This window comes from Neovison vison, chromosome 8, assembly GCF_020171115.1.
Source record: "Neovison vison isolate M4711 chromosome 8, ASM_NN_V1, whole genome shotgun sequence".
NCBI classification, from domain to species: Eukaryota; Metazoa; Chordata; class Mammalia; order Carnivora; family Mustelidae; genus Neogale; species Neogale vison.
Genome location: NC_058098.1, coordinates 55,729,343 through 55,756,266, shown reverse-complemented (window position 1 = coordinate 55,756,266; position 26,924 = coordinate 55,729,343). Strand labels below are relative to the sequence as shown.

Sequence of the window (26,924 nt, the reverse complement as noted above, 5' to 3'; positions counted from 1 at the left end):
TCCCCACCTAGCTGCCCACTTCTGGGCCCTGTTGCCCTCTGAGGTTCTCTGGACTCACCAGCCTCCCTCAACTCTAAGCCTTTGCACAGCTAATCCTCTGCCTGGAACCCCCCCCTTCTCATTCCTGCCTTCTGCCTGCACGTCCTCATCACCCAGCTGGGTTTCTCGCCTTGCCCACCCCGACCTAGACGCCCCTCCTTCAAGCAGCCTTCCTGTCTTTCCATGCCTCTGAGGAGTGCCCAGTCAACTACCCTAACTCATCACAGCACGGAGCGCATGTATCCTCCTCCTTTCGACTTATCTGTGACCTCTGGGCACGAGGACTGGGTTGAACTCCCATTCCGTCCCCAGCCCACCGCCTGGCCTGGCAAACAGGGATCAACAAATATCTGCTGAAAAAGGAGTGACTGTATTTCTCTTGCTGCTGCTATCCCTACAGTCAGTGAAGTGCTCTGGATTCAGGACCACTGGCAGCCGGGGTCCCAGAGGGGCCTCCCATTTGGCGGAGCATGGGCAAAGTGGCGAGATGGCTGACGTGTGACTCAGGAGGGGCCTAGAGCCCAGAGAAACAGGTAGCCTTGGGCCTAGGTTGTGGGGTTTCCTCTGTGAGCTGCTGTCCGCTCGGGGGCCCTGGGGTTCCCTGATGACTGCAAAGCGACAAACACAAACAGGTTCGACAAGGGTTTGGGAAAATTCCATCAAGACAGATGGGCTAAGGGGAACTGATGTCACTACCCCTTGTGGCTGCTGTTAGAGGAAAAGGACACTCCCGTTCCCGCTGGCATCCCTTCAGAGATAAGGTCTCAGAGCTGAGAGGCCTGGGGCCAACCATGGGGGCGGGGCACAGCTCTGGTATCTGCAGGGAGGGGAGGGAGGAAACAGTTATGCGCGGCTCCAGATCCTTCTGAGAAACTGCATCTGAGAAGCAGAGTGCAGGGGCCGGGGGCCGCCTTCTAAATCACCAGGGGCTGAGGGCTGGGGGATCGGCGGGGTGTGGCAGTGCTCCGCCATTGGCAGGGACACGGGTGGGTGGCCCGAACGCGCACTTCCTGTCTGGCTGGTGCAGTCCCTTCACCGACTGCACTGAAAGGCACAAACATGGGCTCTCAGAGGAGCCAGCCAGTCCTGCTTCTGTCTTCATCTGATTACGAGGAGATCAACAGATGACTTTGTTCTCAAGCACAGAGCAAACTCCCTAATCTCACAAGCTGGGGCGTGGAGCCGGCTTTCGTGTGGCCACTCTGCAAGTCCCTGCCCGGCTCTTTACCTCTGCCTGGCAGGACAGGAGCAGAGGTAGGGGTCCCCGTGATACCCGCACACGGCCAGTAGGGGGAGGGTGGGGGAGGGGCAGGCTATGGCCACCCCGTCTCCAAAAGGCCAGCTTTTTTGCGTCCAGGTCCCATGTCAGGTCCCAGCTCCCTCTGACAACAGCCCCACCCAATCTCACCCCCTCCCGGCTCCTATGGCACTTCCTGGGCCATGCACGTGGCCTCTTTGAATAGGTCCTGTGTGTCCTTGTCTCCTCTCTGATCCCTGAAGATACTGACTGCCCAGTGGGGGATATGGCAGACCGTAGTATCCCTTGGCTTGAAGGAATTTCATTCATGCTTAACAGTCAAACCCCCAATTCCTCCTAGCTTTGAAATGTCAATAGTCTGGTCTAAGCTCCACTTCACTCTTTGAAGTACTTGAAAAGGAAAAGCGAGTACTTGAATAATTAGAATGCTTACTCACTATCAATGAACTGAATCTGCACACACACATATATATTCATGGTACCATACATTCGAAATAACAGATGATGCGTGTCCACGTTTATACATACATGCTTACACGTGAAGGTAAATGAAATACAGAACGTGTAAGTGCATAATCTCTTGCCTGGCAAAAATGAGGGCTGGAACAGAATTTCAAGTTAACAATCATTTACCTAGAAATTTCTGCAAACATATCCTCCATCCCTTTCTCCCCCTCTTAATTTTGTTAACCAAGCACTGGTCAGACTTCTGAACCTTATTTATAGAAATCAGCGTAAGATGTACTGAGTTCATCTCCCATTGGGTTGCCCATGGACCTCCTCCAGCACCTACCCTGCTTTGAGCCCTCGGTGGTTCCCTGCCGTTTTAAAATCCATCTCCTCCTTAGCATGTGGTGGCCATAGCTGACCTCTCGATTCCAGACTCTGGTTTGAACTATGCTACGTGCTGTGGCATGACCTTCCACTTGGTGGGAACACTCACGTTCAACTGGTGTCTAAGATAGTACTGCTGTCTTACCATTTCTCATGCAGCTGGGATGAATCATGGATGCTCTTTGTGTTCTCAGTCCAACATAACCCCATTATGCTTGAGTGGTGTCTCCCCAAAAGATACGTTCAGTTCCTCAGAATGTGACCTTATTTGGACATAAGGTCTGTGCAGATGTCATCAAACTGAAGTCATGAGGGTGGGCCCTGACCCAATGCACCTGGTGTCCTTATACGAAGGGGAAGTTTGACTACAGAGACCAACTTGCACAGAGGGAAGCCCAGTGCAGAGCCACAGAGGACTGCCAGCTGAAAAACAGAGAAGCTGCCACGAGCCCAGGAACGTCTGGAGCCATCAGAAGCTGACAGGGGCAAGGAAGCCCCGCCCCTGACCCCGCAACTGCCATCCCCTTGGTTGTGGGGGAAGCATGGCCCTGCTGATAGCTGGATTAAAGACTTCTCTCCAGGACTGTGACACAACAGTTTTCTGTTCTAAGGCACCAGTTGGTGGTACTTTGCCAAGACAGCCCTAGGAAACGAACACAAACGCCAATCTTCTGAAACGGACTTTTTGAATCCACATGTGACCCTTTGCACTGTGCTTTGATTTCTTCTTATTTTGGTACTTACTTCCGGCTTGTCGAGAAACCCCCAGAAATAACGATTCTGTAATTTACTTTTCTGATCTCAGTCTGTGACCAAAACAGGAGGGATGATGACTATACCTCGCTTGCCGAGGGTTCTAGGACACCCTGTAAGTCATGCTCATGTAAACTCTAAAGTACTGTGGGAATAGAACACTAATTCTATCATCCATCTTCTCTGCTCTGTCCTTCGGCTCTGTGTCATCCCAAAACATGACTGGCACGCCTCCCCTTACTCCATTAAGACGCGTATGATAATGCCGTGTGAGGCAGGCTCAGGCTCAATGCCCTCTGACCTGCCGCCCTCTCGCAAAGCTGACAGGTCCACCAGCACACTTGGCTAGTGGGGGGGTGGTGGCATTGCTGGTTAAATCCACTATGAACTGACCAGCCATGGTCACTTTTTCTATCTGGTTCAGGAGGATGACATTAGAGACTTCCAATTGCTTCGCTGGAACAAGGACACACAACGTCTGCCTCATTTCTCTGGTCCACTGGTCTAGAAGTGAAGTTAATTGGCTCCAACTGATTACTGTTTGCCCCTTAAGTGTCCACAAGCTATCTTCTTAGAGAAGCTTCCAGATCTTGCTCTTAAGAGCAACTAACTCCAAGTATCCCCAATCCACATGTTCTGTATTTTTGCATACAGGGGGACTTTTTGCCCGTCTCCCATCATTTGGTATCACTGTTCTGTTCCATCAAATCCAAATTACCAAGCACAGCGGATTTTTCAGTAACAGGACAGGTAATTCCCCTGGGCCTAGAACAGGAGCTGCACGCTGGATTGCCTAGAGCTCTGCAGAACAGTGATGCCCCGCCCTGAGTCAGAGACTCAATGCCATTGCTTGGAATCTGCCCCAGCCCTGGGCGCGCCCTCACCCCCCTGGGGCGCTTAACTCACCTCCCTTGGATTTCAGTTCACTCTTGGTGATTTTTGCCCTAATCCTTGTACTTCGAAGAGATTTCCCTTTGGGGAAAAGTGAGAGACAAAGTAACAGCCTTGCTTTTTGTCACTGGTGAACAGCGTGTTCTCCATCCTGCCTATGCATCAAAAAAAGCCAAAAAAAACAAAGTGCAACTGATAAAGGACACTTCTTGCACTGCTGGTGGGAATGCACACGGGAGCAGCCACTGTGGAGGACAGATGGAGGCTCCTCAAGAAGTTAAAAACAGAGCTACCCTACGATCCAGCCATCACACTGCTAGGCATTTGCCCAAAGAAGACAAATACGCTAATTCTAAGGGATACATGCCCCCCACCACCACCCCAATGTTTACAGTAGCATTCGCTACTGAGATCCAAGATGTGGAAGCGGCACGAGCAGCCATCGACTGGTGAATGGACAAAGAAGGGGTGGTGTATGCACGTGACGGCATGTCTGGACCTAAGAAAGAATGCCACCTCGCCATTTGCAACAACGTGGATGGAGCTACAGAGTATTATGCTCCACGAGATAAGTCAGAGAAAGACAAAAACCATATGATTTCACTCACATGTGGAATTTCAGAAACAAAACAAACCAAGGACAGAGAGAGAGAAACCAAGAAGCAGACACAGGGATAGAGAACAAACTGATGATTAGCAGAGGGGAGGTGGGAGGGGGGAGGGGAAAGAGGATGGGGATTAAGGAGAGCACTCAGTGATGAGCCCTGGGTGATTAAAATAAAAACGTAAAAAACAAAAATAAAAAAACCCCAAAGGGCCACCACGTGGACACTTGGGCCTTGCCCTGCACCTCATAAATTGGACCCTCCAGGGGTGATCCTCTGTATTTTTTTTAAAGCTTTGTAAAATACCAATCCTTCGTAAAAAATACAAAGACAAAATACAAATCCTCTGTTGGTTTTTTTTTTTTTTTTTTAAAGCTTCATAAGTGATTCTGACACGCAGCCTGGTTGAGCCCCTCTGTGTAAAGGACCAGTGGATCCCTTCCTTGTCTCTTTTCCTTAGCAGTTTCAGGAACAAGACTAGGGTTTCTAGGTCTTCTGAATGTCCAAGAAATGCTCCAGATACATTTTCCTGTGAGATCTCCTAATTTTTAGATGATGCCAACGAATTCAACTAAAAAAAATATGGTTGCCTCGGTGAAGGGGTCACACAATCTCTAGCTTTTGACTTTTACTCTAGTAAAGTTACTTCCATCTTTTAAGGGAAAAGAAAATGAAGACCCATTTGCTTTTTAAGCACAAATGATTCACTTCACAATACTTAAAAACGGGGAATCACTTGGTTCTTGGCCGTTCACTGGTCCACAGAAGAGGGTCATAGCAGCATGGTGTTTTGGCTATGGGCCTGCAGGGCTGAGGAGCCACCCAAGCTGCAGGCAGTGGCCTCAAATGCCTCCTTCCCAAAATCTGGGCGACTGCCTTTTGTCTAAACCACTTCTGAGGAAAGCTCCTTAACGCCTAAGGCAGTCTCTATACGCATATTTTTAAAAAAGGACCAAGTCCCTCTGAGAACCAGGCATTCCAAATGAGCCACCACAACTGAGTTCTGTCAAATCAGCTGCTGAAATTCAACCATTTCCACTCTCTCCTTGTCCTCTCATGATTGTCTGCTACACTATAAAAGATACACACTTTTACAAACTATAAAAGATACACATTTTTACAAACTCCATTTGAAGAGCTACTTTGGAAACACTTGCCAGCTAACACCAGCCTCCTCCCTCACACCCAGCAGATACTTCGGTGAGCCAAGGAGCTCAGCCAGTTACAATCTGTTTATGAATCCGAGGGTCTACAAGGGGCTAAAGACCTGGCCCTCTGCAGGTCCTTACAGGGAAGGGCAGGTATCCCTGCTAGAAAGAAGCTGTTACCAAACTCTGTACACTCGCTACAGTGCTTTTTAAACAAAACTTCGCAGCAACCATCTGAAAGCTGGGTTCTTCTGGAAGGCAGTGCCATCTAGAAACCCACAGAACGTGGAAAGGAGAACCTAAGACACAACTCCCCGGCATCCTCTGCTTACCCCGGTCAAGTGGGGGAACTAGCCAAGGTGATTTTCAAAGTTGCCCTACCTCTAAATTCTACAGCTCAATTATTTTAAGTATTTTTTTTTTAAAAGATAGATTTATTTATTTATTTATTTATTTGACAGAGAGAGAGAGAGAGAGAGAGAGAGAGGGAGAAGGAGAGGGGGAGAGAGAGAGAGAGAGAGATCACAAGTAGGCAGAGGCAGGCAGAGAGAGAGAGGAAAGCAGGCTTCCTGATTCCAAGGACCCTGGGATCATGACCTGAGCTGAAGGCAGAGGCTTAATCCACTGAGCCACCCAGGCACCCCTAAGTGAACTATTTCAAGGTAGCCTCTTAACTTGGGTTCTTACTCCTAAAGCAGGAGTGGTGAGTTTCTTCAGAACGGCCATATAGTAAATATGCAGGTGTTGCAGGTCCTCCAGTCCCTGTGACGAGCAGTCCACTCTAGCGCGGAGGCCCACAGCAGCCAGAGACAAGCTACAACCACACCGTACACTGGGGTCCAGGAACACTTCATGCACGCATACTGACATTTGAGCTTCATCTGATGTTCGAGTGTCATGAAACGTTCTTCTTCAACCAGAGGAAGAACAACGTAAAATCCATTCTTACTAGTGCAAGGGCTACATAAGAAGAGGCAGTGGGCGGGATTTAGCCTGCGGGCTAGTTTGCCAAGCCCTGCAGCAGGGAATGGACTTCCTGGCCTCCGTGAACCTCATAAAATACAGTACAGGCTGTTGTGCGGATGGAAACATTTTCCCGGAGAGAATTTACTGTTTCAAATTTTTGAAGGGCTGGGATTCTTGATTGCTAAGACGCACAGATTTCAAAGTTTCCCCTTGTACAAAGCCTAGATCTCTCCAAGGCATGATAACTCTGGGGGGATCCACATAGAGGAGAAAGACCTGGGAAGCAGTCTCAGGACCTGAAATGTCCCCTATGGCTAAAGTCCCTCGGACCATGCAGTCTCCAGCATGAAACGTCCCCACTAGCATATTCAGTGCCCAGCAGGAAGGCTGAAGGGACCCTATGAAAACGACTGGGAGAAGTCCCCTGGACTCAGACTATGTATCTGAGGCTCTTTCCAGAGGGTTCTTTTAAGACCAGACGAAGCCATCTGTATCGAAGCTTTAACTCCACAGACAGCATTTCTTCATTGCCTTTAGGGAAGGAGGCATTTCTGTGCAGCCCCGAAGGGTGGATACTTCTACCTGCTAAAACCCTTCCAGTCCGCCACCCTCCCGGGCCTGCCGAGGTCCAGACATAGGCACACCTTTGACTGTGACTATTTGACTCGAAAATCTGGTCACAAATGCATAATGCATACATTTGGCCAAGAGTCATTCTGAGCCACGTGGTTCGCAGTAAGTCCTCATCGTTGGGGAGCCTGATGACATTCAGCATGGAGTTCATAAATGGCCTGGAGGTGCCTTTAAGTGCCCTGTGAACCCTGGCTCCAGGGGGAGGCAGGCAGCATCCTCTACCACTAGCGGTGCCTGGCTCAGGACTGAACATGCCAGTTTCAGGTTAATTACAAGGATCCTGCTCAGTCCTCAGAGGAGGGCAAGGCGCAGGAGCTTTGCTCAGAAGGTGAGCCTGCCACCCTCTCAGATCAGAAATCAGAGTAAAGGAGGGTCCATTTCCCCCTCAGAGGATGCAAAGGACTTCGGAAACCATTCCTGAGGCCACAGGGAGTCTGTGCTGCTACTATAGGGAGGGTCAGATGCTGCTATATAGGGAAAGAAATACCCCCTCCTGGGGAGCTGTCCTTGACCGAGGCTGCTCCCCCTCTTCCATCTGGGCTGCTCTGTGCCTCCTTTCCAGGGGTCCTCAGAACTAGGGCTAATGAACAATGCACTGGGCATCTGTCTTGTAATCCTAGCGTTGGCACAGTGCTGGCACACTTATTTCTGCACGTGGAAATGTCATAAAGCTCCCGGATGGAGGCTTTCCGGGTCCCGGGTCCTGCACTAAGTGCTTCACCCACCTGATTTGTTCCTGCTCACCCCCACACTACAGGGAGGTGGTGCTGCCATGGCCCCCATTAGGGAGATCATGCAACAGCCTGCCCAAGGCGCAGCCAGGATGGAATTCAGGTGTTCTGGCCTCGAGGCCCATGTCCTTACATGTACTGTCCTGCCTCCTGCTGAGAGGCCTCATTGTGTTCGTGGGTGCAAAGGGCTACAGCTTGGAGTCCAGGGGCTTCCACCAATAGTCTTGTTGCTGTGTTACAAACAAACAAGCAAGCCAACAGACACCTGTGTTCTTCCCTGTGTCCCTCACAGTCCATGAAATCACCATCCCATCCTACTCACAGGGGTTACTTCTTAGACATTAGGGGTGACGAGGAGCAGAGCCCTTCAAAATGCTTTATTATGCTCAACAGTAAGAAATACATTTTGTATATAACCTAGTACACCTCCCCTCATCCCACCAGCCCCAGAGAAGTTTCTGCAAGCTCTACTTTACCTGCATCGCAGACTGTGCTCTGGCCTGATCTTCTCCTTGTTCTGTTCTACCTGACCCGAGCCCACCCCACCCAACCCTACCCTATTCTTTGTTAATTTTTTATTAACTCATTAAATAGATTTTACAACCCACTGCTGAGGACCCTGAAGCAGGGTCCCGGGGTACCCAGGAGGGGTGTAAGGGACTGACAATATGTAGAAAACCCAGCGCGGATATCCAGGAATAAACAGCCTTGGGAGGAAGGAGACCGCGCCCTGCGTGCCGCAGCTCGCCCGAGGCCTGAGCACCCGAGCTGGGCTCTGCAGCGCGCCGGCCCCACGCGGCAGGACATGCAGCAGCAGGGCCCGCGCCTCTGGCAGAAAGTGAGCAGGCCCACGGCAGCAAAGCTGGCCCCACTCTGCCTCTTTTGCACATAACATCTATTTCTCAAAAAAGCCGGGTCCTTGTTGACAGCTGTTAAACACCTTTTTGGTGCCCCAAGAAGCTTTTCTACCTGGTCCTGGCACCAGCCCTCTTCCTCCACTCACCAACCCCATCCTTCCCCCCATATTTATGAAAACATTCTAGATAGAAATCAGTTCTCTTGGCGGTGATTTATTATTGCTCTGCCTGCTGGCTTTGGTAAACACTAACGTATACATGTCTCTCAAGTCAGGATGAGGTCAGCCACCTCTCTCACTGCTCAACAATGTCAGGTTTCCCAATGCAGGACCCTAGCAGCCCATGTTCCCAGGCATGAACTGGAATAGCTCTTGGGCCGTAAAAGGTGAGAAGAGAATTTGGAGATGGAGCTAACAGAGAAATATTCTCTGGGAAAACACTGTAGATGGGCAGAACTCATTCATTCACCCACCTCCCGCATAGGTATCGGGCCCCTCCTACGTGCCAGCAGTAATGCTGAGGATACAGCTACGCACAAAACAGATAAAAATCCCTCCCCCTAACAAATTAACCGGAGCTGGCTAATTGTCCGTGTTGAGTGATGGACACATAGGGATTCTCTCTACTGCTGTCTGGGTCTGAAATTTTCCAAGGTAAAAAGTTAAAGATAGAATTCTCAAATCTCAAATGCATGATGTAGAGTGAAGGAAGCCAGACACAAAAGAGCCCCTACTGCAAGACTCCGGGTGTATCGTGTGTATATATAAAAGTCTAGAAAAGACTAATCTACTCTCTGGTGAGAGGAAGCAGATCAGGGACTGCCTGGGGCCAAGGGCACCTGGGAACTGTCTGGGGCGGTGATGTACTATATAGTCACTTTGCTGGCGGTAACACGGGCACACCCAGTTGTGAAAAGGCATCAAAATGCACACTTTAAATGGGCAGGTGTTAGTCCATGTAAATTTTATTACAATAAAAAGTTGATTTCAAAGAACGTCCAATCCCTGTCCTCATGGGCTAGAAAACATTTTAGGGATTACTTGAGTCCCTTACATTACCAGAAGGGAGCAGAGAACTTCAGTGACTTGCTCCGCGTCTCACAGATACATGAGATGGGGTTGTTATGTATCCATAACCAGTACCCAGGCCTGTCCAGTGTCTTCCCCCTGGCTCAGTGCCTCTGGTACATGGTGGGGGCTCAATTCTGGAAGCTCACATTTCGAGGGGACTGTATTCTGAATCATTTACTGGAACAGCCACATCCTATGTGCCTGGGTACCTGTAGCCTGAATCTGCCCTGACTCCCCAGGAGGACCACGAGTCCTGTGGTTTCTAAACACCAGCTGAGATGCCAGGAGGAGGAGGGAGTCTGGCCAAGGCCCCAAGTCAAGGTCTGCTTTGTTTCCCGAGTCATCACAGATGATAAGCCCCAGCCCAGGCTTATCTTCCCATCTCCCTACCTCAGGCAAGTATTGTATCTCACTGCCCTGGCCATTCTTGACCTTCTTCCACACCTAGCAGGGCTCACACACCTGAAATATCCACTGACTTTCAAGCTCCAAGCTCTAAGAAATCCCCTCCAAGGGTGGAGTAGGTCCCAGAAAGAAGAAGCCAGAATCACACAGAGGGTTGGAGAGCTGAAGGCCTCCTTGCTCTGAAATCGGAACCATAATGATGTGCCATGTGCCCAACGTGTGTTTGTCAAACCCCGGAATTCTAGAGTAACGCCTGAGTGTCAGGTTTAGGCCCAATCCAATTCTGTTACCATCTGCTGCCCTGGCACAAACAGTGGGGAGTAAATAGGGTACCGAGGGTTTCCAAGAACTGCGGGCAGAGCTGGGTTTCCAAGAACTTTTCTCCATGACAGCCAGCGGGGCCTCTGGGGACTCAAGGTCCTGGACTTGGAGGCTGGTGTGGGTGCGGCTCACTGTCAGGGTGCATGGTTTCCCTTGGTGCCTGTACCCTTCAAAGAGCAAATGCTGGCTGGAGGCCTGGAAGCCTGAGCCCCTCTATGGGGAAGGTCTGAGGTTCCCTCTGCTTTTACTTCGATGCCCAGTATCCAACCTCTGACCACTGGCCCTCCACTCTGGGCTGCCAGACTCTCCCCGTGACTCTCCTTTGCAAGAGAGAGGTAGGAGGGCACTGTCTTCTATGATACCACAGGGGGGAAGTGGCTCCCGTGGCCCACAGAGACCCTGCCTGTTGGCCCATCTGCAGAGGCCTCTCTTCTGCACCCTGTCTCTCCTCCCCGTGCTCTAATCTCAAGAGGCAAACCCCACAACTCCCTCCCCAAGTCAAGTTCTGGATTTGACACCACGCTGGTCTTCCCCCAAGGACCTCATGTTAGAGTCTCCTCCTGGGGCCCGAACTCATCAAGATAGTAACATTAAGGTGATGGTAGGGGATTCTTTTTCTTCCTGTGTCAACCAACCTTCCCCTCTATGCCTTCACAAAAAGCACAAAGTACATACTTGCTAGATTCCTGCTGAAAATTGCGGCTTTGAAGCCTGCCCTTCCATCCCTTCCCCCTCCAAGCCACTTCTCTGGTGGTAGCTGTCTCTCCCTAACGCTTTCTGGCTTTCTTTGCCAAGATGCAGCTCCTCTGAGAACCTGCTAGCCTTTGGTCAGACACAGCCCTGTAGGTCCCAGGCTTCCTGGTAGGTTGTGTGTTACCTCCAGTGCTAGTGGAGTGGGGAGGAGATTTAATTCAATATACACCGGTGTGATGAACCCACGAAGGCAAATCCCAACCTAACAGCAGTGAAGGCATAAATGAAAACTTGGGAGCTTATGGAAATGCCCAGCACAGGGCTTGAATTCCTCCCCTGGCATGATTGGTGTGGGTACCAAAGTGATGTGCGGGTTGAGCCACAGGAATGCTCCCGCAGACACAATTCTCAGACCGAGAGATCCCTTGTGCAGAGTCAAAGACTCTATGCTGAGGCTGTTAAGCTTAGAAGTCCTTGGGAACCTGCTGTGCTCATGGAGCCGTGGCCACGGGGTCTTGGACGGCCAGCGCTTTAGGGCTGGGTGTCATGGCTGTGCTTGGCAACAACCCCTCTGAGAAAGGAGGTACGGGGAGTAAAGGTGCTGGCCAGCTCACACAGTAAAAAGGGGCCAGACCTTGGAGGGAAACTTGGGGTTTCCCAAAGGGCACAGAATGAGTCTCTGCCTTGCTGTATCTCTTGGCTCCCTATGCCCCCCACCCCGGCTTCCCAGACCAGGACGGGGCCAGAATTAAACCCCAGAAGGCTCTCTGCCAGGCCTTATGTGCCCTTCTGCCCTGTGATGGCAGCTTCCCTTCACATGGGCCCCTGGCCTCTCCGGGCACCATGCCAGGTCCAGATCCAGCCCCCTCGGCTGAGACCCCCAGAGTCTCCGGAATCACCAGCGTCAGCACCATCCCGTGAAGTGTGTCCTCCCTTCACACAATTTGCTTTGCACTCTTCCTCGCTCTTCAGCACGCTGGACATTGCTATCCCCACGCTCTGGATCAGCGGCCTGAAGCCCAGGATCCTCTCTCAGGATCCTGCAGCCCTATCGGAAACCCGGCCACACCTGGTTCCGTGGCCTCGCCTCCACACACCCTGCCGCCTCCTGCCATCCCGAGCTCTTGGGTCCTCCCCTTGGGATGAGCGGGAGGAGGAGGGGCTTTACCAGGTTGGGGGCTGTGGTGAATGGAGAGAGGCATGAAACTCCTAGCGATCCACAGCTTTGTCTAATCCCGTGAATAATTTTGAGAGGCTATTTTTAATCCCCACGTTATGGATCAGGAGGTGGCACTCGAGGAGGCCAGGGGTCTGCAGTGGGGGAGTGAATTCCCAGGCGTCCAGGTTATCCTGTGATGGCACTTTTATTCCGCCCCAAGTCTCTCTGCGCTCAGAGCCAGTCTGGTGTCCTGTGCCATGTCACTACCTGGGCCAACGGCCAGAAACGGGTTCCTGGACATTTCCCATGCCCTCCAGGCCCGGCAGTGTCCTGGATTTTCGTGGGAGCTCGCAGCCTGTTGGAGGCTCAGGGCTCTTACTCGGGCATGGATATAGGCCAGGTGGGCTGTCCTGACGGCTATAGGAACTGGCCGGGCCCGTCCCTGCCCTGCCAGGTTGGGGAGGAGGACTGGCTCTAACAGTCACCCAGAGCTTGGTCTTCATGGTACCTGCTCTCAGATGGTCCTTCGGGCCAGGGGACTAGCTTTAGGCGAAGGGTTTGCCTGCTCGGTGGGGCTCCTCCCTCAGGCTGCAGAGTTGGTGAGGTTGTGAGGGTCTCGAGCCCACTTCCCAGTTTTCTCTCAGCACAGCCCGCTCATGCAGGAGCATGCAGGAAGGGCCTCCCTTGAGGGTCCCGCCATGCAGTGTAGATGGCTGGATGGAAACGGATCATGAGGTTGGAAAGGCCTCCATGTCACCGGGCCTGAGGGCTCACCTACCTGGACAGACTCCCCATTCTGGAGGCCTTACCTTAAAGAGGGGCATTCACACTGAAGCAAACTTGAAAAGAGAGAACACGTACACAAAGAGACGTTTACTTGGCCGGCATTTCCCTCATTGCCCTTGGCTTTCACTGAGGAGAGCTATAGGTTTCTGGGGGAGGCAGAGCTCTCCCACCTCTGAGGGCATCCCCCAATTCCAGTGCCAGAGCCCTGGGAACCATTATCTCAGAGCCTAATGCTTTTTGGGCAAAGGAGGAACACAGGAGAGAAGCGGGGAGCGGCAAAACACTTCCAAGGCCCGCACAGCCAGATGCTGCTGTCCCACAGCACCAAACACATCGTTTCTGCCTGCTATGGTCCCTGGAGAAGGCAAGCCCACCAGTGACGCAAAAGCGGACTGTGCTACGTTTACTGGCTCCTGGATGATGCTGCCCACTTGGAACGAAATCCCCAGTGGGATGGGCAAATGGATTCTACGCTTGGAGATTTTCTCCAGCATCAGGGTGTCGGGGTCCCACCTCACTGGCTTCTCCAGTCCCCCACCCGCCCACTGCTGAGGGTCCTGCCGCCCGCCCCGTGAGCCCCTGCTCTGAAGCAGGCCCCCTCCAGAGATGGATGTGTGTATGCAATGGCACAAAGTCTTCGGTCTGGTGTCGATGGCACATCGCTTGTGAGAAGTCTGAATCCGTGGGAGGGGAGGGGGCTGGCAGGAGGAAGAGAAAAAGAAAAGGGAGGGAGGGAGAGTATACAAGAATGCTGCTGGGATGAATGACAGGAAATCCCCACACTGAAGCAGGGGCCACTGCAAAATGTCCCAGGGTAGGGGTGAGTGCAAAGGGGTGTAAACCCGAATGATGGCAGGCAACGCCGTGGGACTAATGGCAGCTGGTAAATCAGGCCAGGGGTTAGCCAGGGAGGCTCAGGCGCCGGGGAGCAGAAATCTCAGCCTAGAAAACATCTCAAGAAGGTAAAGGCCTGGAGGGGACAGCAGCCACTCACGGTATGCCAGGGAACTGGGCCAGAGGCCAGAGGCCAACTACAAATCTGGACAATCTCGGTGAGATCTTCGGAGGGGCGAGGCTTCCTACAGAGAGGATGGAAACCAGGCCCAGAGACTTGCCTTATCCTCAGCCCCTGTGGGGGTGATCGAGGCACCCAAGGCTTCAGCTGAGCCGGCCTGGGTGGTGTGCAGGGGGCTTGCTTGTCCACTGTGGGCTCCACTGTCGAGGAGCCCCAACCGTGCCGCGGGAGTGGGAAGAGTCAGGGGCTCTAGAAAATACAGCACTGTGTCTTGGCTCTTCTTAAGCCTGGACTGGATGACACGATTTCACCCAGCCTCACCTCCAGTACCTCCCACCAGACAAAACCAATTCCCTCCTGAGTCAGACAGACAGAACCCGGCCCAATGTTCTTAGATTCAGAATGTCCAGCTAGTTCCGCGGGGTAGTCTCTATCCAGCTGCTTTCTGGGGGTGGTGGCATTTTAGTGTGATGTCAACAGACACGGGGAGGAAGCAAACGGAGCTAGCCCAGAACAAAGGAGCCCCAGAGATCCCTCAGGGTCCCAGGTCTTTGACTGAATGCCCTGGGGGATTCTGGCATGATGAGACTGGGTGGCGGGGGTCTTGTGTATCGGTTCCATTGCCTTCTACAGCGTACACACACTGTCTTCCTGAGGTCACCACCAAATCGCGAGGCTGGTGATGTTGCTCACGTACTTGTCCTCTCCTTTCTCAAGGAGCCTGTCCCTAAGATTTAAGAAGCCCACCCTCTCCCTGGAGGCCTGTGCAACCCACTATCCTGTTCATATCTTCCCAATGTCAAGCTCCAAATCTGCTTTCCTTTCTCTCTCTCTCAAAACCTTTCCTTCCCAGCTCTTCTCAATAGGCATCTGATGTGCCCTGAAGCTATGGGACACCTTCAGCCTTAGGAGAGCCTGTCTTGTGATGGAACCCTTGCCCTATAAACAGCGGACAACTTCTGCGGGACATAATTCAGACCCCCATGTCTCCCCAGTCACCTCTCGGGGGGGGGGGCATCTGTTCTGCCTGTGGTCCCTGGCCCTGCACACAAAGCATAGCCTTCCCCACTGCTGGTGTCTGAGCCGGTGGCTACTCGTACCCCCAGGGTTAATCCTGACTTAGTAAGAGGTGGGTGGTGGTTTATAAAAACCATGTGCGTGTTCCACCTGGGTCCCGCGAGGCTCTCAGTGTGTTTGTCACTGTGGTGGGCCTTAATTTGGCTTAAAATTCGTTTCTGCTATATACAAGCCCATGGAGGACTTGGGGTAGTGCCCTCAACATTCTTCAGAAAAGAGCTTTAAACTTAGGGACAGACTCAGGACACCTTTCCAGCCTGCTCAGAGAGAAATCTCTGGGATAAAAATGTGATCAGATACTTAAATAACTTGAACACATCTTTAAAGATCTGTAGCGAGAACTCTATAAAGATCAACAGTGTTCAGCTCCAAACGTGACCAGAAACATCTCTTGTGCAATGTAATAAGTTCCCTTTCTTCTCCTTCTTTCAGATGTTCTAACTCTCTCTTCCAAACAGAATTCGAACCAGCCAGACAAATGCCCTTCTCTTGACCCCCCACGGCATAGGATAACTCTGGGGTCTGTGGGGTCCAGTAGGAACATGCACAGAAGGTGATGTGAGAAGACAGGATGAAGTCAGTCTTGCGGACCGCGGACTCAGCTGGACATCATTGGGAGCTCCTGGACGGCCCGTCCTTACTCTTTGCCATCCTCCCTGGGGATGCTCATCCTCCTGGAAGCCTACTTGAGCCCCGGAGCAAAGCAAGCAAGCAGAGTCCTTCCCTCTGGTTCCAGGTTGGGGGCTCACAGGAGGCCCAAGGGAGGGAAGCACGGGTCCCTTGTACCCCGGGTGGAGATGGAGTCCCACCTGACCCCCAGGTGGGCTTGACCCCCTCATGCAGGGATGGACTTCTGCTGCCAGTTCCCCTGCACTCCCAGCTAGTCGTTCTTGCCTGTCTGAGCTGGCTGAGGCCTGCCCACCGCCCACCCGTGGGTTGGATCATGGGTTGGCCTTCTGAGTCCCTCTTCTGTCTTCCCCTGACCCTTCCTCTGTGTCGGGCTCCTTCTCCATCCTTCAAGCCCACAGACACGGCACACCTGTGCTTCATGGCCTTCCCTCACTCCGAGCAAGCCAGCTACAGCTCAAAGGGTCACTTCTCTTACGTTGGCCTTTTCATTGGCTCAGTGTTCAGACGGAGGGTGGTGGCCACGTGAAGAACCCCTGGGAACGCCAGGCCTTGGGGAAGGGCTTCCGGAGACAGGAGCTTTGCGGGGCCCCTGAAATCTCGGAACACTCTTGTCTGCCAGATCTGAGCACTGTTCTGCCATCTGTTCACCCCACAGAGAGGCTTTTTTCCAGGAATCCAGACTTTAAAACTTCTTTGGGCCTTTTCTTGTCAAGATCTTCCCAAATTCCCTGCTTCTCTGTGGCCTCTCAGCAAATGCTCCCACGCCTGCCTCTGCTGCACCCCAGGCCCGTTCTTCCCTTCACATCCCCTGCTCACGGTCCCCCGGGGTTGGCCCTGTCCTCTGGCCCCACACTCCCAGGAGGGGCTGCCCCTTTACCCCAGCTGGCTCAAAGCTTAGCTTTGAGTCATGTAAGTCTTTTTGCAGACCTGCCCTTGCTGATGGGTCCTGCTCTTGTCCAGGGACCCCACTGGTCAGGCCTGGATTCACTACTTAGCCCTACTTCCCACTTTGCCTTGGGTTGATTGCCTTAGACTAAACCCACACTAACACTAGAACCTCAGATCTGAGTCTTTAGTTTCCTCCTCCTTCTCCACCTGACCTCTGGTTTCCTATCTCCCTTCACTTTTTTCCAGGACACAGTTAATCTTGTCCTCGAAGACCACTCACAGACCCTCTGGGTGAGGGGGTGGGCGGAACCTTCAAGAAGGCTGGCATGTGCAGTGCGCCCAGCCCAGAGTCACAGCCGGCGCCAGAGCTGAGGGGGAGAGAGACGGGCAGAGGCTGAGTTGATGTCACCAAAGAGAGAAGGCGAACCTAAATCCAGCCTACGCCAGGCAGCGGGCCAGCCAGCGAAACTCGTCAAAACCAGAAGAGGAAGCAGATGAGGAACGGTGACCCGAACGAGCGTCCAGGGCCAGTCAACCTTCCATGTGCTAGTCTGGCCTTAGTGTGCTCCACGCCTTCAGCTGAGAATTGCCTACTTGGGACATTTCTGAGAATCCCATTACTAGCCAGTAATCGCTCCCCAGAAAACCTCCTGGAATAGAATGGAATTCCTCGCGGATGATTCACAAAGCATAGGAGGGTCTTTCCTGTACTTGGAAGTGAGGGAGGAGGGGCCGCTTGACAGAGGACGGCGTGGCTGAGCGCTGACTGGATGACTTCGGGTTTTTCCCGCCCGGGACCCCAGCCCCACTGCGCTGGGGCTCCTGCCCTGTAATTTCCTCATATTACACATCTCTTGTGCTCCGAGTGCACTAGCCAGCTGGTGACCCCAATATTTAGTCTAAATGATTGCCTCATCGGGGGACACACCAACAGACTCAAGATACGCCCCCTGCACAGGCAAGCACACACACCCGGAGGACGGCACTGCAGACCCTCTCCCCACCAGCAGGAGGTCACCTCCAGGACATGCCTCTGCTCTCTGATTCTGCTTTCCAACCACTGAGCTTCAATACCCTTCCCTGCAGCCCCTGGGACAGGCATCACGGGCCTGAGAACCTGCACGGGGGTGTGTGCTCAGGCTGGAGAGGGCTCAGCAGGGACACTGCGCGGCCGAGCAGGTGCGGGAGCTCCCCGGGGGTTGGGCCCTGGGGCCTTATGTTCCAACTCTGCACTAGGTCCGCATCATGACTGGGACTGTGGCTCTCACTCAGTGTGTTTCTTTAAATTAACTCAGTTATAAAGCAGACCCGTTGGTTTGTAAAGAAACCTTGTATCTTTACCACAAGCAGAATGTAGCATTTGTGAAAGCCATCAGTGGATCTCTATTAAAGTTAAAAAGTCGTCTTCTGTGTCCCATGGAGATCACTACCTTGGATATGGCTCTAGATTATGTATTTTTGACAGCAAACTCTTAGAGCCTTGGAAGGCTCCTTTGGTGGAGTGTGTTATATGTCCCCTGCCCTTGTCATTTGGGCTATGAAAGTGCCTCAGACCACTCATTCTACGCACCCAGGCCTGACCCACAGTGTGGAATGAGCTCTGGGCCCTACTTACAATTCGAGGTTTAAAGGGCGGCTTGATCTTCTTCTGCTCCAGGAGCACCCAGTCGATCTCCTTGAAGAATGGGTGCTGCTTGATGGCGTCCTCGCCGTTCTGGGACGCCACACAGCCCAGGCGCTTGTGCGGGTTCTTGGTCATGAACTGTGAGGGGGAGGACAGGATAGAATTAGTGACAAAGGCCTGTCAGGGACAGGCTGTGAGGGAAAGATGGAGGTCAGCCAGGGTAACATCTTCAGCGCACTCTCCTGAGCCTGTTTCCACTTCTGGGAGCTCTGCCCCCACCCAGGGTCTCCTGTAGTCTTCTCTAGATCTTTCTATGTGCTAGCTGCCATTCTAAATATAGCAAACATTATTAACTCATTTCATCCAAATGCAAGCCTCTGAGGTTTCCTGTTGTCCCTATTTTATAAGTGAGGTAGTTGAAGCACAGAGAGGTTAATTAACTTAGTCAAGGTCAAACAGCCAACAAGGTACCATGCTGGGAGTAGGAACTCTGGCTGTTACTAACTCCCTGATTCTCCTCAGATTCTTGAGTCTTCTCATTGGGGAGAAGAGGATCGGATAAATTCACTTACACGGAGAGGTCAGTGGTCCTTGCTGAGGTGAGGAAAGAGGAGCAGCTATTCATGCTGAGGCAAATTATCCAAGGCACCTTTCGTACTTCTCCTTTTTGTGGCCCCAGGGCCTTCTCACTTTTTTTCCTTTTTTTAATTTGAATTTGTAATCTCTAGCATACAATACCCATGTAGATCAATTGATTAAAAAAAAAAAAAAACCCAACAAGAAAAGGAAAGGCTTATGGCTTCTCAATGTTTGTCTGTAAAAACCACACTGATGTGTTTTATATTTGTTGGCTGCCATCTCGTGAGAAGAGCCTCTGGCTCGGATAGCTTCCCACAGCCACCCGAAAGAAAGTCAGGAGGGTTGTGCGGGCATGTGTGCTAGACACAAAAGTGACATCTCACAGGGTGAAGGCTGAGCGTTTGTATTTAAAGAAAGCAATTTAAGAGGAGAAACCATAACCCAAAGGGAGAAAACTTTACTGATTTAGTTTCAGGCTTCATTAGCAAGGGAAGAGTTTCTTGGGCTGGGAGAGTCTCCTACGGACTCTTGCCTGGTGCCCCCAAAGCCAAAGCATGTGGCTACACGGCTGGGAGAGCCACAGGGAAGAGAGTGAAGGGGTGGTGGGCAGATTTGAGGTAGGATGGAACCAACACACACTTCACCTTCTTAGTCTAGATGTCAGCAGATGTTACCCTCTTTGAACACGCTTGATTCCTACCGCCCACAGGATAAAGTCCATAGTCTTGGACACACAGAAACTTCTCAGTCTGAACCCTCAGTCTACCTTGGCTGACCTTCAGTGTCTTTTATTCCCCTGGTCGAATGCCCCTGTCCAGTCCCAATGTATCCTCTAAGAACCAGTCAAAATGCTGTCCCCTCTGTGAAACCTCCCCAGATTCCTTGCTCTGTAGGTACCTGGGACCTCATGTTTCTTGTCTATTTAAATTACAATTTGCCTAAACTTCTCTTTCCCTTGGTGAGGTCTAGAATATAGGAATCAGTCCTATCTTCCCAGTACTTGGTTCAGTGCCTGACTCCTACTGTGTACCCAGTATATTTAAATGACTCAGTAGGAGGCTGAATGCTGAGGCTGAGAGCACAGTGCTGAGGAAGGAAGGCACTAAGACCAGCACTTACTGTTCCACAGGTTGCGCACTGCGTAACTCTACGGTGTAAATGGTTTCTACAGTTCTGCGCCACTTTTGTGTAGGTAGCAGCCCTCAGAGACACAGCTTGGTGGCCAGTGTCATGGAAAACCTGGCCTGGTCCAAGAATCAAGGGACAATGTGAGGAAGTAAAATGTTCCAAGGCCAAGGGAGTAAGGACTCTTCCTTATTTCCTTAGCTCTTCCTGCCCTTCCACTTCTGGGAGAGGAAGTATCAGGGCTACTGATAAAAAGATACAGGTTTTAACATCTCAGGAAGCGGCTCCCGAGTCAGAAGCTCTCAGAGACTGCCCTTGCCAACCAGCTGACACAGGCATAACCTCTAGCTTCTGACAGTCTGTAGGTCGAAGTTTCTCAGCTTCTGTACTAATGACATTTTGCACTGGATACTTCTCTGTTGTGGGAATTATCCTGTGCATCACAGGACATTTAGCGACGTCCCTGGGCTCTACCCACTAGACCCCAGTGGCAGGCCCCCTCCGAGTTGTGATGGCAAAAACATTTCCAGACATTGCCAGATATCTCCCGGGGTTGGGGGTGGGACGGCAACATCACATCTTGTTGAGAAACACGGCTCTGGGTCGTCTGAAACTGAAAGGGCCTTGCTGGGGTGCGGGCAGGGGGATCATCGGTTTGTTGGGCTGGTGTTCAAGGCCCGAGGCAAGTGACTGGCTCTGCTGGGCTGGTGTTCTGGCTCCTTCGGGTGCCTGCAGGTTTCTCCTTAGCCGGGCTCCTGACACAGCACCTGGGGCATACTTGACGCTCACCGGTATGCACGAGGCGAGAATACACATCCTCTCTTTGCTTCCTTCTCTGCTGTCGTCCCAGTTGTGACTGTGTGCAGATGTAATTTTTTATTTACTGCCCACCTCTGCCTGCTGGACGCTGGCTGTTATACTCACCAATACTTACTTAGCACGAAGCGTGATGCCCCCCACATTGGAAACACTCAACAGACATTAGGTCACTGTATTATTGATGGGGAGGGGGAGGGAGACAAAGGGAAATGGATGAGGTGAGGGAGGAAAGGAAGGAGAAGAAAGCAAGAGCCATGGGAGAGAGCAGCACGCTCTGATGTGGCACTTTCCAGAATGCCACATGTGAGCTCCCAGACACTGACAGAATGATGTGAGGTCTTTTTTGTCATTTTCCTACGATGATCTGTGTAACTTAGCTACGGTAAATGATACTGGTTTTCCATTTGTGACAGTCATATAAAGTTTCTTGGTAAAGAAAAACATAAAATTAGGTAAATATTGGCAAGTACATCGCCATCGAGAGGACACTTGGCTACAGGACACCGGGTGAATGTGATGTACCAGGCAGGTGCTGAACTTTGCCACCCGTGTTCTGTTGGGTGATGGAGGCTAGGGCTGGAAGTCAAGTTTCTTAGGCTGTCCCCTCCGTCCCACCTCAGCCCAGCGGGTCAATGTCTCTGCTCCCCTTCCCTCCACCTCACCTTCCACAGCTCTCCAAAGCAGACAGGGCACGCCACTTACTTGCCCTGGTCCAAGTGGCTTACGTTGCAGAAACAGCTGTGCTGGGCAAGTACTAAGAATCTCCCACATGCGGGATTATCTGCAGGGCTGGGGACCGCCTCCCTGTCATGTCCGAATCAGCACGGCTGCACGGGTCTTGAGCAGGCACTTCTTTTCTCGTTGGCACTTCAGCCACCGAGATGCCATCGTGGAGACAGGCACATGGTGCCCCCTCCCTCTTGCCCATCACAGGCTCCAGCGGAAGGAGCTAGGGCCCAGCGTCCACGTGGCAGACATGATGCCGCGCGGTCTGGGTTGGTGTCTCTCCCTCTGAAATGCACACGCACACAGGTTTGCGCAGAGCTCCCTCTCAGGAGACGCAAATGTGTCCCAGTCCCACAGAAGGCAACTGGTGCCTCCCCTCCCCGCAGTGACTGTTTGCAAGGCCTCTCATTCAGCCACAGCACAGCTGGGATGGGGGAGAGGCGGGGAGGAAGGGAGAGAGGAGTCCTCTGGACTGGCCAGGAGTGACAGGGACAGAGGGAGAAGAGGGAGAGAGGGCAGGGGGAGCAGCAGCGTGGGGGAGGGCAAGGACTCACTGCTTTCAGGATGCTGACGGCCTCCTTGCTGAGCCAGACAGGGTAGAGCACGTCATCGTGGAGGATGGACTCGAACAGGTCGTCCTCATTGTCGGCCTCAAAGGGGGGCTGCCCAGCCATCATCTCGTACATCAGCACCCCCAAGGCCCACCAGTCCACGGAGGGGCCATACTCCAGCTCCTGCAGGATCTGTTGGGGAAGCAGGCAAGGTCAGCGCCTGCCAAGGACGCCTGCCACGGCCTCCCTGTGCCGCAAGTGCCATGGGAATGGCGGCGTCATTTCCAGCTCACCCCTCTGCCCGGCCCTCTGTGAGCCCTAGCTCATATAACTGAGGTTCAGAAATCAGCAAATTTAGGGAAAACCGAGTTTGGGAGGCACCATGCTGGGACTTAACTATCAATGCTCCAAAGTAAACACCGACAACCCGTCCTTCTGTGGGAATAAACCGCCGTCCCTTTGTTTCAGCAGATGAAGTTCCCAACTTGCACTTAGGACCATATAAAAACTTGAGCAAGCTGAAAGTGACTGAGAGCAAACAAGGACCACCTCACGCCGAGTGGGAAGGCGAACAGAACCTCAGTCTTCTTTCAGTTGTGGCAACTTTGAATTCGCCTGAGCCCCATGTTTTTGGAAAAGAAACTACAGTTAATACATCTCCCATCCTTTTTGTGTTCTATCACAAAGGATGCCTATGCTTTTGGCCATTCCAGGAAAAGACCCACCCCCGATGTTCCTCATGACTCCCACCAAACTTGCTGATGAATCCCTTCTGTACCGGCCTCCAGAAGGCCCAGGCCCCTTCATTTGATCTGCGGCATTCCTCACTGAGGGGCAGGACCTTCTCCCTATAGCAGAAGCCCCAGTCAAGGCATCTCCTCGAGCAGCCAGCGTGCTTGGCCTGTCACCAGTCATTTCTCTCCCCTAACACTCTCAGGCCCTCTCGCTTCTTTTCCTCTGATCGACAGTGGAGTCAAATTCATTTATGTTCTATGCATTCACAATGTGTGGCCGCGGGATACTCTGAGCCATTACCTTCCCTTACAAGGATGTGCAGTTTTACAGACTGAGTCATAATTTCAATGTCTGGGAGGAATGCTACCTAAAGAAGCTGCAGAACCTTTTGAAAAGCAATTAATTGCTCCCGGTCTTATTTTCTTGGGAGCATGGGCCATGGGTTACAGTGGCAGGGACGGAAGACTGACCACGGTGTTTCTATTCCCTGTGAAGTTTGGGGTTACATTTTCTGGGTGATCTTGAGCTGTTCACTTGACTTCCTCTTCACATGAAGCTCAGATTCTCAGCTCAACCTCCTAAGGTTAATTAAGGCAGAAGATTTTGAAAGCCTGTTACATAATACAAAACTCCATGTAATCGGAAGTTGGTATGAAATCCAAGTTTTCTTCCATTCGGTTTGCTCTCCACGTCTAGAGAGTATGCAGCAGGTCAAGGAGACAGGTGTGGCTCAGGGTAGAAATGAACACTGAGCTGCCCCTGTTGCTAGGAAGGGTTTGTGAAGTGAGGTCCCCGTCCTATAATGATTTTGTCCTTCCATCAGAGCCAGATTAGGCATGGAGCTGTGCACAAACATAGATGAGAGGGCTGCTCCGGGTTGCTCTCTGCTCTGTAATTCTATGAAGAATTCCAAAAAGTGAAGATGACAGAGGACTAGCATGGCTGGGCTGCATGTCCTAAAGGGGTATCCATCCAGGACCTCCCCTCAAATGGCAAAGGCCACACACAGTGACTTCCACGGACACCTTGGGTGGGTAACTTCTCCTCAGGTGAGCAACTTCTCAGGTAGCCTGTCTGGAAAGAGGCTGCAGCTCGGTCCTCAGATTCCAGGACGGCGGGGGAAGAGGCGGCTGGACGGGAGTACTGGGGCCTTCCCTGGTCTCCCCAGAACACCTTTCTGGAGACTAAAGACTACAGGTTGCTTGGGATTCAGTGGAATCATTTTGAAAACAGTAAAAACATGCATTTTAGGAATCCTTTGAATTCAGAATGAAAAGAAATGTAAGTAAATGCAGCCAACTTTGAATTCTTGGGGGCTGGTGATCTGGTGAGAATCTTGGGTCTTTCAGCCCAGCAGTCAACACATGGTATCTGTAAGGTCAGAGCTATAGGCTCTGCTGTCCTGAGAAGCCAGTAATACTGCTCTGTTCCAAAGCCAAAGCCAAAGTCAGTGGCTCCTTGAATCATGAGAGATCAAGGGCCCCCACCTGGCTCACTATGGCCCTGCTGGTTTCAAGGCCATGGTTATCACCCATCTCCTCCAGAAAACTCTCCCGAATGCCCCCAGCTTTCTAGCATCTTCTGACATCCTAAGACCCTGTCCTGTCCCTAAGAACTGCAGGCACTTTCACATACTATTGTGATTTTAGTTATTTTCTCATGGTCAGTTATTTCCCCTGGGCATCTCTAAGCCAGCGAGGGTGGAGGCTCCAGCATGCTTCCGAGCCCCCTACCACGACCAGGCCAATTCCAGCACTCAGGAGACTGGCAGCCATGTATGCCCACTGTGCGAGTCTCACTGGGCATGTGCCCTTCTCTCCTGGGTTCAGATGGCTAGGAATGTGGGTGGCCGCCCTCCAGCTTCCAGGAGGTGGCAGATCTGGGTCTTGTACCTCCACAGGTGGCAGGGGGTGGGGTGGGGGGGGTGACCTCCATGTGGCCTGTGTGTGCTTAGATGGGATGGCTCTGCAGAAACCACAGAGCAGCCCTGCCCACCCGTCCCCAGGCCCACTCTAGAGCCTTCCCATTTGGGGCGGCCTCTTTCATTAAATTCCTCTGGGGCTTGGCCCCAATTTTCTGCTTCTTAACCGGCTCGTCAGCCGTGGAGCTGTGAGAAGGGCAAGGCTTCACACGCCATGGGAGGGCATGGGTGCGGTGGTTACCCCCTTCAGTGGCGCAGAGCTGAGGGAGGAGGGCAGGAGGGCAAGCATTGGGCCTAAGGTGCTAGCCATACCCAGGGCTGGCTGCCATTTCCCAGGGAGCAGGCATGGGGCGTGTGGAGAGTGGGTGCAGTGGACGCTAGCCAAGGGGGCGTAGTGGGAAGAGAAGCATTGGGCAACAGTTAGAGCCTCATTAGCTGGCTGTGGTTTTAGGGTTAACAGGCCCCTCATGGCCCCTCCTATCTGAATAGAGGCTTATGGTTTCTCAAGCATTTCCATGCTCTAATCTCATTAGACTCTCAGAACAGCTTGCTGAGGTAGGTAGGGCAGGAAGTGCTCTTCCCATTTGAAAGATGAGGAAGCAGAGGGTCTAAAACACTTTGCCACTTGGTCAAGGTCGCCTGGGGGCATCATTGGTCCAGTCTAGCCTGGACTCTCAACTCTCAGGACTGTGCTTTTCCCACCTTACCCACCCCCCCCAACCCCCAAACCAGCAACAGTGAAGATAATGACCCAGTGTTCACTGCAGGCCAGGCACTGTGCTGGACCCGTTGGGAGGCATTGATTGCATTTCATCTCCCCAGTAGCCCTGGCTATAAGTAGCAATATCTTGATCAGCTCTAATTTGCCTGCGGGAAGACCAGGACTGCCCGCCATTTCACGGGTGGTGGTGACTGTGTGCCATGGGCACAAGGAAGGAATGGGAAGCAAGGGCATCTGCACCTCATTATAAACAGAGAGGTCAGTGCTTCTCGCCGTGACTCCTGTCAATGGACTCCCTGCCGTGAGAGCTGGGTGGATGTTAGGTTCATCGTGAAGTGATGGTTTTGTCTTGGGGTGGGTCCTTAACTACTCCTCTGGCCTCTTAACCCTTTGACTCTGGCATCAGCTGACAGAGGACTGGAACCAGGCATTCTGCTGAGAAGGAATGATGAGGAAGACAGTAAAAATGCAGGTCCCAACTGAGGGCCCTTGCTTTCACTGATTTCTCCTGGAAGATTAAATTCCTAGTGTTCCTGCTAAGGAAGACTGATTGAAATCTCTGCTTTCAGATCTCTTAGAAGGTTAAAAGGTTCTAAAGGGAGCTCAACTATTACTGATCATCCTCACCAGGCCCCTCGAGCCCATGTCTTGTCTGGTCTGTGAAGTTTCTTGACTTCCCTTCCGTACTCTCTGTCTTCTGAGGCAGACTGCTGTTGCCTGTCTTCTTCCTGGGACAGGTCTGACAGACCCGGACACCCTCCACTGGAAAACTCTTAGTGGGTCTACAGATCCTCTAGGATCAAGGCCACTTCCCTTGGTCCTCTTTCCTAATTTCATTCATGACTATGAGCATGAAGAATGCCGGTGTTCTAGCTATACTCTTTTCCTCTCCTGAATGAAGGCCAAGAATATTATCATCCCTTCGTCTTTGTTCACAATGGAGTGTCTCAAGTTCACATTCATTTATTCACTCAACCAACCGTAACTAAGAACCTGGTCTGTATGCTGGATCCTGGGAGTATGCAGGAACACAGCCCCTGCCCTGAAGGATTCAGAGCCCAGGAATATGGAACCTCCTGGGCTGCCCCGCCCCCACCCCAACCCCCCTGGCTGTTTTCAGGAATGCTTTCCACAGCCACCACCAAAGGAAATCCTGTTGATTCTCCACAACTCAGTTCATCTACCAGGTGTCCCAAGAAGCCTTCCCTTATCCCTGAGGATATCATCTTGTCTCTTACATCTGTTTATTCTGCTTAATTAGCCATTAACATAGAGGCCACTGCCTCTAGACCAGAAGTTGTTTTAGGAGAGTGAGGAGTGCTGGGTCAATTCTTCCTTCCTACAATGCTTTGCATCTAGCAGGT

At 52.0% G+C, this 26,924-nt stretch overlaps 1 protein-coding gene across 1 annotated transcript in view; it reads right to left on the bottom strand.

Moving 5' to 3' along the window:
• The window catches only part of PRKCE (protein kinase C epsilon), a 487,391-nt gene that overhangs the window by 7,461 nt on the left and 453,006 nt on the right, over positions 1-26,924 (bottom strand). Inside the window, exons 13-14 of the mRNA XM_044263634.1 lie at positions 22,187-22,375; positions 18,375-18,521 (exon numbers count right to left, since the gene is read on the bottom strand). Of these exons, the coding sequence (XP_044119569.1) occupies positions 18,375-18,521; positions 22,187-22,375 (336 nt within the window). The remainder of the gene's footprint in view (positions 1-18,374; positions 18,522-22,186; positions 22,376-26,924) is intronic.